The following is a 12,968-nucleotide window of genomic DNA, read 5'->3' as shown; positions in this document are numbered from 1 at the left end:
TCACTTTGCCGATGTGCTGGCCTCGTTTGTGTATCCTCGGAAGTGGAGCCCTTACCTCGACTCAACCTCTCACTTCTGGGCCAGACAGACACACATACTTCCACGCCTAGACGTTTATATATAAATATATACTAATATATACACACATATAGTCACACATGTGCATCACCCTGAGGGCTCTTCTGAGGTATATAATACCACCCCATGACAAGGGGGTGCGCTTTTGCTAGTTATGTCCTCTCCTATTCCTTCCAGAGCATCAAGAAGACGCTTAGTGGGGGAACCTGCCTCCACCCCTTATAGGTGTCCCACCTATGAGTCACGGGGTCCACGGTAGGAGGCACCACTCTGGGAATAGAGCATGGCACAGGATGAAACTTCTGCGCAATTGACGAACTTGAAAGAATAAGTAACCTGAACCCCGATTTTAGCTACTTTTCTTTATATTTACTTTCAGTGCCTTCACTGTACTTTTGTATTTATTTTTGTTTGAAGAAAGGGACAACTGGGTTTACACCCCAACATTTACAGATTGGGACTTAATTTCCCATTAACTACTTATTTTCTTTACTTTCTCTAGTGTTAATTTTATATGTTGAAACTACTATATGGTGGCCCCATGTATTATGCTTCTGCAACAGCAACATGCAGATTTTTGGAATCAGTGCACCCTGCTTTACCTTCAGCTTCTTGATATGCTGCTCAATGGTGCCAATGTCAGTGCTGAGTTTCAGGCCTCGCAGTTGCTCAAGCTCCTCCTCAGTCTGGCCCAGCCAATCCCAGATGTTGTTCAGGTCAGAGTTGAACTGTTGCCAATGCTGAAGATTCTGCTTCATTCTGAGCTCTTTGTTGAGAGCCTGTGCCTGGATCAACTCCCAACGCTCTATCACACCTGCATCAGACAATGAAAATGTTAACATTTTTGTTTGCTGCTCATATGAACATTTTCTTTTCACAATGGCCCTGGATTATTACAGAAATACTATAAAAATGAGTGATCTACCATATAAAGTTTTATCTCTAAGTATTAAAAATTTTTCGGCTTTCAAATTTAAATAAGCTTACCAGGAAAGAGTTGTTATAATTTCTAACGAGACAAAAACAGTTATGTTTTCTCTCAATCACTTACATTAGTTAGCAGTGTATAGTGAAGCATTCCTCCATGATTATCTAATTTGGAAAATGTAATAATTACCTGAGGTCTGTGTCTCTGTGCCGTTCAGGTTGATAAATCCTGAAAAATGGTCTTCATCTTCCTTTAGATTACATCCAACCCTTTTGACTGTGTCAATGCTCTCTCTGCATTCAGACAGCAGCTTCATCTGGTAAAGGAAACAATGGGCTGAATTCTACGAAAGCAGCTCTGTTGGTGGGTTTAGCAGCTTGAAGAAGGTAGTTTGATTTAAGTAGCAATGCACAAGATACAGCACCAAACTTGCATTCAATGTAAAACAAATGTAAATCAAAACCATTTCAGTGTTGTAAAAAATCAGTCATCTTTCAACTTTTTAAATCTAATTTTACATAACATGCTGCGTGTTCCAGTGTTAATATAAACAATACATTGTGCTCATTCTTTAAACGATTTATAACTGTAACTGAGAAAAGTAAAATATGCCAACTGGAAATATTTAATCACAAGAATATCCTGGAATATATAACAGTTTACAATACTGTATGTCAACAAATAATCTTTGTAGAACAGACACAAAAAACAACTTTACTCACATATCCTTTATACGTGGAGTCAAGCTCCGGCCCTGTTGGTGTCCGGCTTCGGATGATGTTTTCAGTCTGCTGCAGGTGGAAACGACTTGCGTCCAACGCTTTATCCAGCTGTCTGATATGAGTTTCCAAAGAGCCACAGGCACCTGAACAGTAGATAAGACATCTTGAAGTATTAGGTGTCACAAATCTAAATATTAAATTGGCAGAATAATAGTACAAAAATGAAAAGCCACCTATAAACATCAAGTAAATCGATCAATTCATTGTTTAAAAAACTGCAAATTGTGAATTCCCTCAAACTGATCATTTGTGTGAATTATGATGGATTTCTAGGTCTGCCTGTAAAAGTCCAATAGTAATCATTATCAGCTATTCTGTTTCTAGAACTGTTCATTATCTCTCATAAATGGAAAATAATATGCTTGACTTTATTACAGTTTCACTTGTTTCTATTTATTCTTCCATTTCCACAGTGCACTTTGCACTGTTATTGAAGCAATACCATTTACTAGCTCCTCTTAGCTCCTTATAATACAAATTATGTTATGGAATTAATAAAATAATATTAAAGAGAATATTACTGTAAAATAATATATGTTAGCACAGTCTCTTTTAAAATAGCTCCCTTCAGAAGCAACACATTTTGCTTAGTGTGCATTCGTTACAACTCTTTGGATGTTTTTAAGTGTTTAAAGTGTCCTTTTAGGTGGTTCTTCAACTTAGGATGGATTTTTTTAGGTGGTTTCTCAACTTAGAATGGATTTTTTTAAGTGTTTAAATGTGTCCTTTTCGGTGATTCTTCAACTTCGGATGGATGCTTTTAACTGTTTAAAAGTGTCCTTTTCAGTGATTCTTTAACTTAGAAAATACAACACTGTGCAAACATTGTAATGTGACTGTGAGCCAGGAACCTCTTAACAGACAACAGGCAATTTCACAAATCCAGGAAAAAAACCCTATCACGACATGCTAACTTTAACTTTTGTATGTTTGGATTGCACTATTCTGATGTTTATTTTAAAATTGCTTGACATTTTTGTGTTAATTATTTCAAGATTTCTCAGCATACAAATAACAAAGCAAGCTGCAAACAATCATGTTGTGTCTGACAGTAATCAATTGACAATTTGTTAAGATGCAAATTTTTTATGATGCAAATTGTTAAGATGCAATTTGTTAAGAGGCAAAATTGCTACACTACAAAAAAAGTTCATTAGTTTTTACTATAGGCCTCTTATCTTGTACGTTTTACTTTACTTTTGATTTTATCAGTATGATACTGAATTGTAATGCTTTATATTCTGTAAAGTGAATAATGATAATGTCTGCTGTTGATAAGGCTATGAAAACTAATTGGTTATGTCTCTGTAAGTAAAGAAGCATATTACTGTCATGGTAAAAATATATTTTTTTTTACAGTTAAAATGCTTTCCAAGTAACTGATTTACATTTGAAGTTACAAAGAGAAAATGAGTGTTTCAGCTCTCATCATTTTAATTGTCTTTAAAGTGGCACAGTATGTATTTTGAGATGATGCTCTTATTTACTACCCAAAAACACCTGATACTGTGTCATTAAGGAAGTCAACTGTAAACATGTATCCCTATGCATGCATGATATAAAGTACAACTTTCTAGAGCTATGTCCACAGACTTCTTGACAGGTCATTGGTTAGCTGTATGTCTGCACGTTTTTTTAAAGCTTAATTACATATTGATAATTTGCAAATTCAAGAAATTGATGAGCATGCTGGATCCATTCATGTACTTCTTCCTTGAATATTCAGTTAAGGATCACTGTAAAAATGATCCTGGTAGCTACAACAAGGCACATGCAAACAACTACCATATACCACTACTTTGGAGATGCTGTATTACCTTACAGTATTTCACTGGCCTGTGGAATGCAAGTGGAGATAAACCAAGTGTACAGGAATTTTATGTGATTAGTGTTTTAGCTGTTTTAAGGGGAGCATCCACATTTATACACTGAGGGAATAGTCAAAAATCAGTTCAAATAAAATGACACAGCTCAGTGCCTGGAAACTGTACTAAAAAGTGTCAATTGTGAGTGTACTTCCACTTATAGACAAGCACAGTATCAAGTATAGTCAGTCCTAATTATAAAGTAGAGCACCTCACCAAACTCACTGAATTCCAAAACTTTTTTTAGTCTTTTCTACACCCTAATGATTACCGTAGTTGCAACATGGCAGCCCCTGGAACATCTCACTGCTTTGACAGTTGTAGAGTGTAAGAGGCTCAAATTTTACTTTGAGCTGCCTCGTGTGTAAATCTTTCATCACTAAACCATGTGCTTAATTTACCATAGCAGTTGACCCCATGCACTACAAGGTCACCTGGATGAGTGTCCTCCCACAGAGATGAATGAGAAAGTTTAATGAAGCATTTTACCACTAACTTCAGATGCCTGTAAACATACTGTATCTTTTGCATTGATAAAAGTATATTTCATTAAATGTTACATTATCTCCTTTACAACCAGATTAGTGGCTTCAAGTTTGACTTCTTCAGAATGGCATCTGAAGTTAGCTGTGAAAAGAGTTAGCAATTCAGTCCCAATGCAATGGAAGCAAGACATATTACTGTAATAGCATACATAGCCACTGCAAAATACAATCGGCTTCTCTATTTTCATTAACGCAAAATCATCTAACCCAAATTTGACATGCCATATACAGTAAGCTAAGTATGAGTACTGTACACTTTTCATAGGTATTTTTTGAGTTAGACAAGATTATTTTCCAATCACTGTGCAGATGGTGAGTGGCATGACATTTAAGAAGGTGAAGGTAACTTTATGTTAATTTCTCAGTTTTTGGGGCATGCTTTGGCTTTGATTGCCTACCAGAGATTGATCGCAATGTATTTTCTGTCAGTTTAACATATGCCTCTGGGTTTTCAGGGATCACTACATCTGAAAAAAAACAAATACAGGCAACATTTGCAAGACTAAAAATGTTACTACTTTGGACTTGTGCACAATGAGAGAATCATTGCAATACTGCCAACATTTATGACAATGGAATGCAATGGTAAAAAAGTCATTAGCTCTAAATATTATAATAATGCATTGTTCTCCACTGCCACTCCATTTGATTAGCAGCAGTGAAATCACAGTTTATTAGGGTATTCAGGCAAGAATGGCCTCCAAGCACTCATTTTAAGAAGTAATATTTACAGTACTTGTTTAAAGAAATGGATATTTGGAAATTACCAAAAAATTAGTATTGCCAGTCCTTTTAACAAATTTACAGTCACTATATATTTCCAATCCTCAGTGATTAATGCCTTGTAAGGTAAACATAAATGAGCATGTGGTCTATCCTCACCTGACAGGCTAGAAGCACCATGGAGGAAGAGCTCTTTTTCACCCTTATCTTGGCCATCTTCGCCATCATCTGAAATACCTGCTGCTTGTAGTGGGCTCAGAGGTTCCAGAGTACGACTCAAGTCATAATCGTGGTCCCATTCAAGTGGGATTGAGTCGACACTAGCTGGGGTGTCTCTACCTGAACGTTCTGTACGAGTTGGAGGGGCCATAGAAGTTGAACGACTGGAACCTGCTTGTGGAGAGAGGATACTATCTGTGGGCTTGTCATTCCAGTGCAGGCTGGACAATTCTGTGGCCTCATCCAGGTCCAGTTCTCGATCTGAGACATCATGTTCATCGTCTGTCAGCTAAAATATAAATAAAATGTTACAAATAAATACATCTTAAGTGGACAGGGTTATATCCACACAATAATTAAGTAAGCAGTAGGCTATCCAGCCCCAAGACTTATTAAGTCATGATTTAAAGGTCCACCAAAATACTACTAACTAGTACATTCTTTGGTAGCTTACTACACATATCTATAGTTTTGTGTGTAAGGAAAAACTTTCTAACCTTGGCACATTCCATGTCCCTAGAGTAAGTTTTGGTAGCCTGCCTTCAACTGTCACCCAAGCTCAAAGCACCAGACTCGTATGGCTCCTCCTGCAGGTGGTGGGCCCAGGGGAGAGTGGAGCCATGAGCAATCCCATCCCCACCCCAGACCTGGTTTCCCTTTTCGGGCAAGGTTACTGAGTCAATGGTTTGAATTTCAATAGAGGTCAATATGAACTGCACTTAGTCCTATCCCTCACCTAGGACCAGTATGCCTTGGGTAACCCTACCAGAGACAAGTGCCCTGGAAAAAAACAGCTCCTAGGATCACTGGGACACACAAATCCCTCCACTAAAACAAGGGAGTGATTCATGTAGGGAATTGAAAGGAGCCACTTGAGGTGATTTAGGCATGTTATTAGGATCCTTCCTGAACACCTCCATGGGGAGGTGTTTCACGCATGTCCAACCAGAAGGAGACCTCAGGGCAGAACTAGGACACACTTTAGAGATGATATCTCTGAACTGACCTCGGAACACCTCGATATCTACCCAGGGAAGTTGGAGGAGGTGCTGGGGAAAAAAATGTCTGGGCATCTTTTCTTAAACCTCTACCCCCATGATCCGATCCCAGATAAATAGCAGAAAATTGATGGATGGATCATTTCTAAGCAATAAGGTTATTTTCCCTGTGTATTCAGAACATTCCTTTTAACATCATTTTGTTCTGTGTTCAATCATTGTTATTTTTGACATTTTGTTATTAATCACTGGTGGTCGAGTGATTTTTCTGTTTGACATTTTCCTTGTACATCTTTACAACCAAAACTGCTGGTGTTAGAAAGATGAGATTTGATGCTTGTAGCTGTACTGGAACAGAAAATCATGGTGTATAAAATCTGTTTCCCTCTTTAACTATTAACTCTAATTAACTATTTTCATAATTTTCTAAGCATAGCAGTGGCTGATACTGCTGAATCACAGTTTGTGGAGGCTAGGCTTGTCTCCTGGTCTGTTAACTGTCTGTATACAGTCAGCATATTCTCAAAAATTACTGCATGTTCTCTTTAAAATAAATGTATATTTCTTTATATATTGTACACATTCCTTTGATGTATTAGTTTTTTGACGTTTGTACTTGAAAAGTAGAGCTAGCCTATTTTTGTAAACATTATTGTGAAAGTGAACTTCTGTCTGGATCAGAACCTTGCATAAAAAGGGATATCTTGTAATCTGAGTTAAAAGTGCTTATAATTTAAGCATAGACAGAAAATCTCAACAATCAGTAAACTTACTGGAAGTCGCATAAGCTTCTTGTAGTAGCGTTCTACGCGTCCAAACACCTCATCACAGTATCGCTGTACTTCCTCCAACTCTTCCTCAATGACAGCAGCATCTAAAGGCTCATTTTTCTCAATCAGCAGCTCACCTTGTTGGAATATATGGTCTATTTTACCTCTGTTTAGTGCAATCTCCTCTTGGAATGCCTGTCCAAAGTGGAAATATGCAAGTCAGGTGTCAAAAATCAAACTGAACGATTCAAAAATAAATAAAAATAGTAAAAGAGTCAAGAAACCCAAAGACCTTTAATGGCTGGAAGTTTTTGAAACAATCATTCTTAGGATTAATGGACATTTTGTACTAGTAAAAGATTTGTCTGATTAATGATTCTAGTGTAAGGTATCAACATAATATAGTCCGCTTTCTTTTCTGAGGCTCTTCAAATACTTTCTGGTATATTCCATCAAATCATCTTGCTTCTACTCTCCAGATTTAAAGCATCAATATTTCAATGGCAAACATAACAGATGCAAATTATCATGAGGCTTGTTATCAGAATTAAAGCACAAAAAAGGGAAATTAATGTAAACTGTAGTAATTAATGCTTCCAAACTAAATGGTTAGCCAAACAATTGTTACCATTCCAGAGATAAACTGATTGCAAGGCTTTTAAAGGTGACAAATGATTAAAAATGTGTAGTGCAAAATGCAAGATTATGTTCTATGAAACAAGCAAGAAAAACATGGAGTACTCATAATTAACTTTACAGTAGTATATATAATAATAATAATAATAATAATAATAATAATAATAATAATAATAGTATAGTAGTATATGGGAGAACAAAACAAGTGAAAAAGAACTAGATTGGTACTCCCACTGTATGTGAGTAACTTCAGATATGCCCAAGTGTTCAAAGATTCAAGGATTTTATTTCATCATCTTATTTGAAATAAAGTCCTTGAATTCTTGGCCCACATATTATGTATACTTGCTTGTTTGTAGCAGTTTAACAGAGAAGACAATAAAAGAGTATCTTACCCTGAGCTGTTTTATTTTGGCTTGGACATCACATTCTGAGAAATGCTCAATATTTGTTAACTGAAGGTCCATTTCTGTGAGCCACACCAGTATGCTGTCTCTGGCTGTCTCAAACTCTTCCCTTTGGCTTATAAAGTGCTGCAATAAAGAAGTAATTAGCCATTCACAAGCATTTCAGGTAAAGACATTCACTTGTACCAACCAAAATAAGAACCCTGAAACTGAGCAATATAAAATAAATTAAACATTTTTGTAAAAATTACTTTGCAACTGTTTAAGTAAATCAACTTTTCATGAGTTATTACTTCTTCAAAGGACATTAAAACATTTTATTGGTCCTTCTTCACTTTCAGATTCCAATATTCCAGCTGCATTTAGCACAAGGCAGGAATCAGCTGTAGGGCACATTCTCATCCAACCACAATTATACAAAGCCAGTATGGAATCACCATTAAGTGAACAAGATTTACTTGGCATGTTGGAGGAAAAACAAAGTATCCATTAGGAAAACCCCTGTTGACTCTGTGCAATCTCAATAAAGATAGTGAACAAGCCTAAATTTGCATCCAATCAGTAGAATAAGGAAGAAGCAGCACTCAGTATTTTTTTGTAAAATTTTTGTAGGCACTAAATTTTTTGCATCTTCTCACCGAAGCTTTTACTTCTGGATATGAGTACACATTCCAAGAACTGCCTTGCAGTCAGGATTAATCCAGTCTATCACATATAAAGGATGTGTCACACACAGCTTTAGATTGTTTTTATATGCAGTCAATGTTCTAGCAGAAACACTGTGAGACGGGCAAGCATTAGTTACTATGATGTAAAATGTAATTTTTATGGCTTTACATGAGTTCTAAACATTGTACCTTTAGCCTTCGCAAAATAGAGGCTACTCTTTTCTGAAGATTGTCCCATCTTTGATTGCCATCATGCACCATCTGTTTGAGCTTGCAAGAAGAGTCTGTGCGATTCTCTCGAGCCAGACGGCGATACTGCTTGTTGATAAGCTCTAGCTGTGTCAAGCTCTCATGAACCTGTCGTTGAAATGCCTGTGACAGAACAAAATCAGTGAAGCTGATGTGTCTGCTTATGATGTGATCTAAGCTGAATTTAATAAACAGCAGTGGTGTTACACCTTACCGCACAACAGCACAATACACAATAGCCAAGATCACCTCAACATTATAAGTAAGAGAAACAAAAGATAAAATAATTCACACCACCAAGTAAACACATAGCCAGTATGCCATCATGGATAACATTCAACATCTTCTTATTCAAAGTAAGTTTTGGTATAGGGTGTGGAACTATAGGAGAAGCTGGGGGTGTATCAAACCTTTTGATTGGTTTAGGAACAGTTAAATGGTAATTATTCTGAGCAATAATGCTTCCTTGATAGTAATAATTTAAAGACATCTTTGATTAAGCATGGCCTGCGCGCCTTCTGATCAAAGATGTATTTAGGGCCAGAATAAATTCATAACGGCGAACAATTATTTTCTGCTCTCTAGAGAAGAGCCAAGCAAAATGACACCTTTTATTGGCTAACTAAAAAGATTACAATATGCAAGCTTTCGAGGCAACTCAGGCCCCTTCTTCAGGCAAGATGTAATACAGAAACTGAAGTTTCCTGTGTTTATATCCACACACTAGGACAAGAAACAACAATGGTAAATCTTTAAAGGAAAAATCTTAAATGTGAAAAATTAATAGGTTCACTCAGGCTAAGATTAATTTAACAAGAGAGAGAAGAACAATGTATGGTCAAGAGATTTTTGGATAAGATAACTGTCCAACAAAGTCCTTTGAAGTTTTTCAAAACAATGTGGCTCTGTTGACAGGTTATCTGTGTCAGTCTGAGAGACGCAAACAGTCCTCATACCTGGCTATAAAACTCTTGTCTCTATTCAAGCCGTGCTGTAATGTATTACATTTTAACACGAGCTTAACTTCCCATTCTTTTCTCTCTTGCTGTGTTTTGAAGTTGCCCATAAGCACTGTGACTTGAAAGTCCCTCTCACAGTGTCCATGGCTGTTGAAGTGGGCCGCTACAGGAACATCTGTGTTGCCATGTTTAATGTGGAATCTGTGCAAATTCATTCTCTGGCGGAGTGTTTGTCCAGTTTCTCCCACATAGAGTGCAGTGTCAGGACATTTAATGCAGAGAATTAGGTGGACAACATTGGATGATCTGCAGGAAGATGATCCCTTTATGTGATGTTCAAGTATGCAGTGTGGTATAACTATACGGTCTGTATTGTAGATGTGGGCACACGTTTTACATCTTTTCTGTAGGCAGGGAGATGTGCCATTTGCTGTCAGTTCATTTAGGGAGCTTCGGACAATAAGTTGCTGAAGGTTTGGTGGTTGTCTGTATGCCAGGAGGGGAGGTTCAGGAAATAAATTTTTCAGTGTTTGGTCGTTGTTTAGCATTGGTAAAGTTCTTTTATAATTTTTCGAAGTGTTTCAAGATGTGGGTTGTAGGTGACAACAAGGGGGATACGGTTCTTGTTGTCTTTGTTTTTATATTCCAGAAGGTTGTCTCTGGGTATGGCAGTAGCTCTTCCTATTTGAGTGTCTGTTGTTTTGGGGGTATAACCTTGTTTGATGAAATCTTGTCTGAGCTCCTGCAGTTGTTGATCCCGGTCTGTCGGGTCTAAGCAAATACGATTGTACCGAATTGCTTGGCTAAAAATAATGAAGTGTCTTATATGCTTGGGGTGGAAGCTGTCACTTCTTAGGTAGGTCCGTCTGTCTGTTGGTTTGTGAAAAACAGAAGTTGCAAGGGTGTTGCTTTTTAGTTGAACAGTGGTGTCAAGGAAGCTGACTTCTGTTTTTGAGTAATTCAGCTTCAGCTTTATGTTGGGGTGAAAAGAATTATATTCATTATGAAAATGGAGGAGGTCCTTCTCACTGGCAGTCCAGATTATGAAGATGTCATCTATGTAACTGAGATATAACATTGGTTTTAAGATGCACATTGACATGAAATCTTCTTCCAACTTTGACATAAATAGGTTTGCATAGTGAGGTGCAAACCGACAGCCCATTGCAGTCCCCATTTGTTGCAAGTAGCAATCTAGAATAGATTATGTGTTAAGAGTGAATTTTATCATTTCTATTACTGACTTTGTGGGTAAATCATGTTGTCTGAGGTATGTTTCACATGCCAATATGCCATCATCGTGGGGGATGTTTGTGTACAGAGCCTCAACATCCATTGTGGCCAGTAAGGTTCTCTCAGGTAAGGGGCCTAAAGCAGACAGATTTTTTAAGAAGTCAGTGGTGTCCTGGATGTAGGTGGCTGTGTTGCGGGCGACGGGTTTAAGAATGTGTTCCACCCAGCCTGAAACCTTTTCTGTAAGGGAGCCAATTCCTGAGATGATAGGCCTTCCTGGGTTCCCTTCTTTGTGGATTTTAGGAAACATGTAGAAGTAACCCATTTTGGGGTTATCAGGAATTAAACTGTTTACATGATCCTTGATGTCAAGAAGTAAGCTACTTACTATCTTTTTTAGTTCCTTTTTGTAGAGATCTGTTGGGTCTTCTTGCAGTTTGTGATAATGCATAGTATTGGACAATTGTCTTTGTGCCTCCTGTATATAATCTGATGTGTTCATGATGACTAAAGCACCCCCTTTGTCTGCTGGTTTGATAATGATTTCTATATTTTCCCTTAGTGAATGTATGGCTCTCTGCTCATCCCCAGTAATGTTTTCTATCCGATTTTGCTGCCTGTTTAAGATCCCTGTTTTCACTCTCTGTCGGAAGCAGTTATCCAGGGTGGAGTTTCTGCCAGATTCTGGTGTCCATGTAGATTTACTGGTGGGGTTGTTGTAACTGCTTATTGTTGGTTCCTGCGTGTTGCCATTTTCTTTCTTGTGGAAAAATTATTTTAGTCTGAGTTTTCTGAAGAATTCTTCCATATCACTGTAGAGTTTGATGTTGTCAATGGGCTTTGAAATATTCATTATAGTTTGAGTGGAGAGAAAGAAATTAACATTATGGATGTATGGATGCATGGGGATGTCCCTAAAAACCTGGACCAAAACTGACTGAGTCAGATGAATTCCCTGGAAAAATATTCACTGTTGCAGTTTATGTGCAATGGAACCTGTGCAAAATATGAGAAACAGAGCTGCTCGTGACTTATATGAAACATATGTACTGCAGGGTATTATACTTGTTAGGAATGTGAAGTTTTAATTGCTTTTAAGCATATTAATAACTGATTTTACTCTAAAACCTAAGTGGTGTAAACATTTCTTTAATAAAGACCAGTCATGTAAAAGCAATACCATACATGTGGTATTAATTTAAGAAAAGTATAAAAGCGTCAATACTGTGGCTGCAAGATTCAGGAAAGAAAGCAATACTGAAGATACAAAATAAATAAGCCTCTAAAAATATTTCATTATTACAACCTAATTAGGGCGAGCATAATTTTACACGCAGCAAAAATGTTTTTTCTGAAAATTTGAGTGGAAAAGCATTCAACATATTTGCGATGCATGAAGTTGTTTAACTAAAAAACAAGCAGCCTTCTGAAAAAGAATGATTCTGCTTAGGTACTACATGATTTAAGTGGCTTTAGTCCAAGTTAAAAATAAAACTGGCAATGACAAAGTTTCATAGCTACACTGATGATTTAGCATTGAATGGAAAAAAAGCAAACCATGTTGACATTTTCTAAAAAGCAGATGGAACCGGCTGTGACACAGCTGCTCTGTGCTGTAATATGTCCACATCAGTCGCACTTAACTTTATGCTCTGCAATGTGGAAGTGACCAGCACAAACTGGTTTTAGTAATTTGAGCCAGCAGCACTTGAGAGCTGCCTGCACTGTTAGAATTACCTCAAACTTCTTCATCTCTTCTTTGGCTACAGTATAAATTACTCCAGAAGAGTTGGGGATGGCTGCAGTCTTCTCTGACATTTTAAGCCAGTCTTCAAAACGAGAAAAGTCATCAAGGAACTTTTGCCATAACCTCCAGGTTTCTTCAATCCTGAACAAACACAAAGAAAC

At 37.3% G+C, this 12,968-nt stretch overlaps 1 protein-coding gene across 8 annotated transcripts in view; it reads right to left on the bottom strand.

The window, feature by feature from the left end:
* LOC120525468 (nesprin-1-like) overlaps positions 1-12,968 on the bottom strand; it is a 305,232-nt gene that overhangs the window by 21,671 nt on the left and 270,593 nt on the right. For 6 of the 8 annotated variants that reach the window (XM_039747789.1, XM_039747790.1, XM_039747793.1 and 3 more), the window contains 9 exons: positions 12,798-12,948; positions 8,809-8,991; positions 7,940-8,077; positions 6,912-7,103; positions 5,081-5,429; positions 4,597-4,665; positions 1,729-1,871; positions 1,196-1,322; positions 681-892 (listed from right to left, as the gene is read on the bottom strand). In XM_039747789.1, the coding sequence (XP_039603723.1) occupies positions 681-892; positions 1,196-1,322; positions 1,729-1,871; positions 4,597-4,665; positions 5,081-5,429; positions 6,912-7,103; positions 7,940-8,077; positions 8,809-8,991; positions 12,798-12,948 (1,564 nt within the window). The remainder of the gene's footprint in view (positions 1-680; positions 893-1,195; positions 1,323-1,728; positions 1,872-4,596; positions 4,666-5,080; positions 5,430-6,911; positions 7,104-7,939; positions 8,078-8,808; positions 8,992-12,797; positions 12,949-12,968) is intronic. The other 2 variants (XM_039747791.1, XM_039747792.1) reach the window with 1 other exon arrangement.

Source organism: Polypterus senegalus, chromosome 3, assembly GCF_016835505.1.
Source record: "Polypterus senegalus isolate Bchr_013 chromosome 3, ASM1683550v1, whole genome shotgun sequence".
NCBI lineage: Eukaryota > Metazoa > Chordata > Cladistia > Polypteriformes > Polypteridae > Polypterus > Polypterus senegalus.
This window is presented reverse-complemented; position numbering and strand designations above follow the sequence as displayed.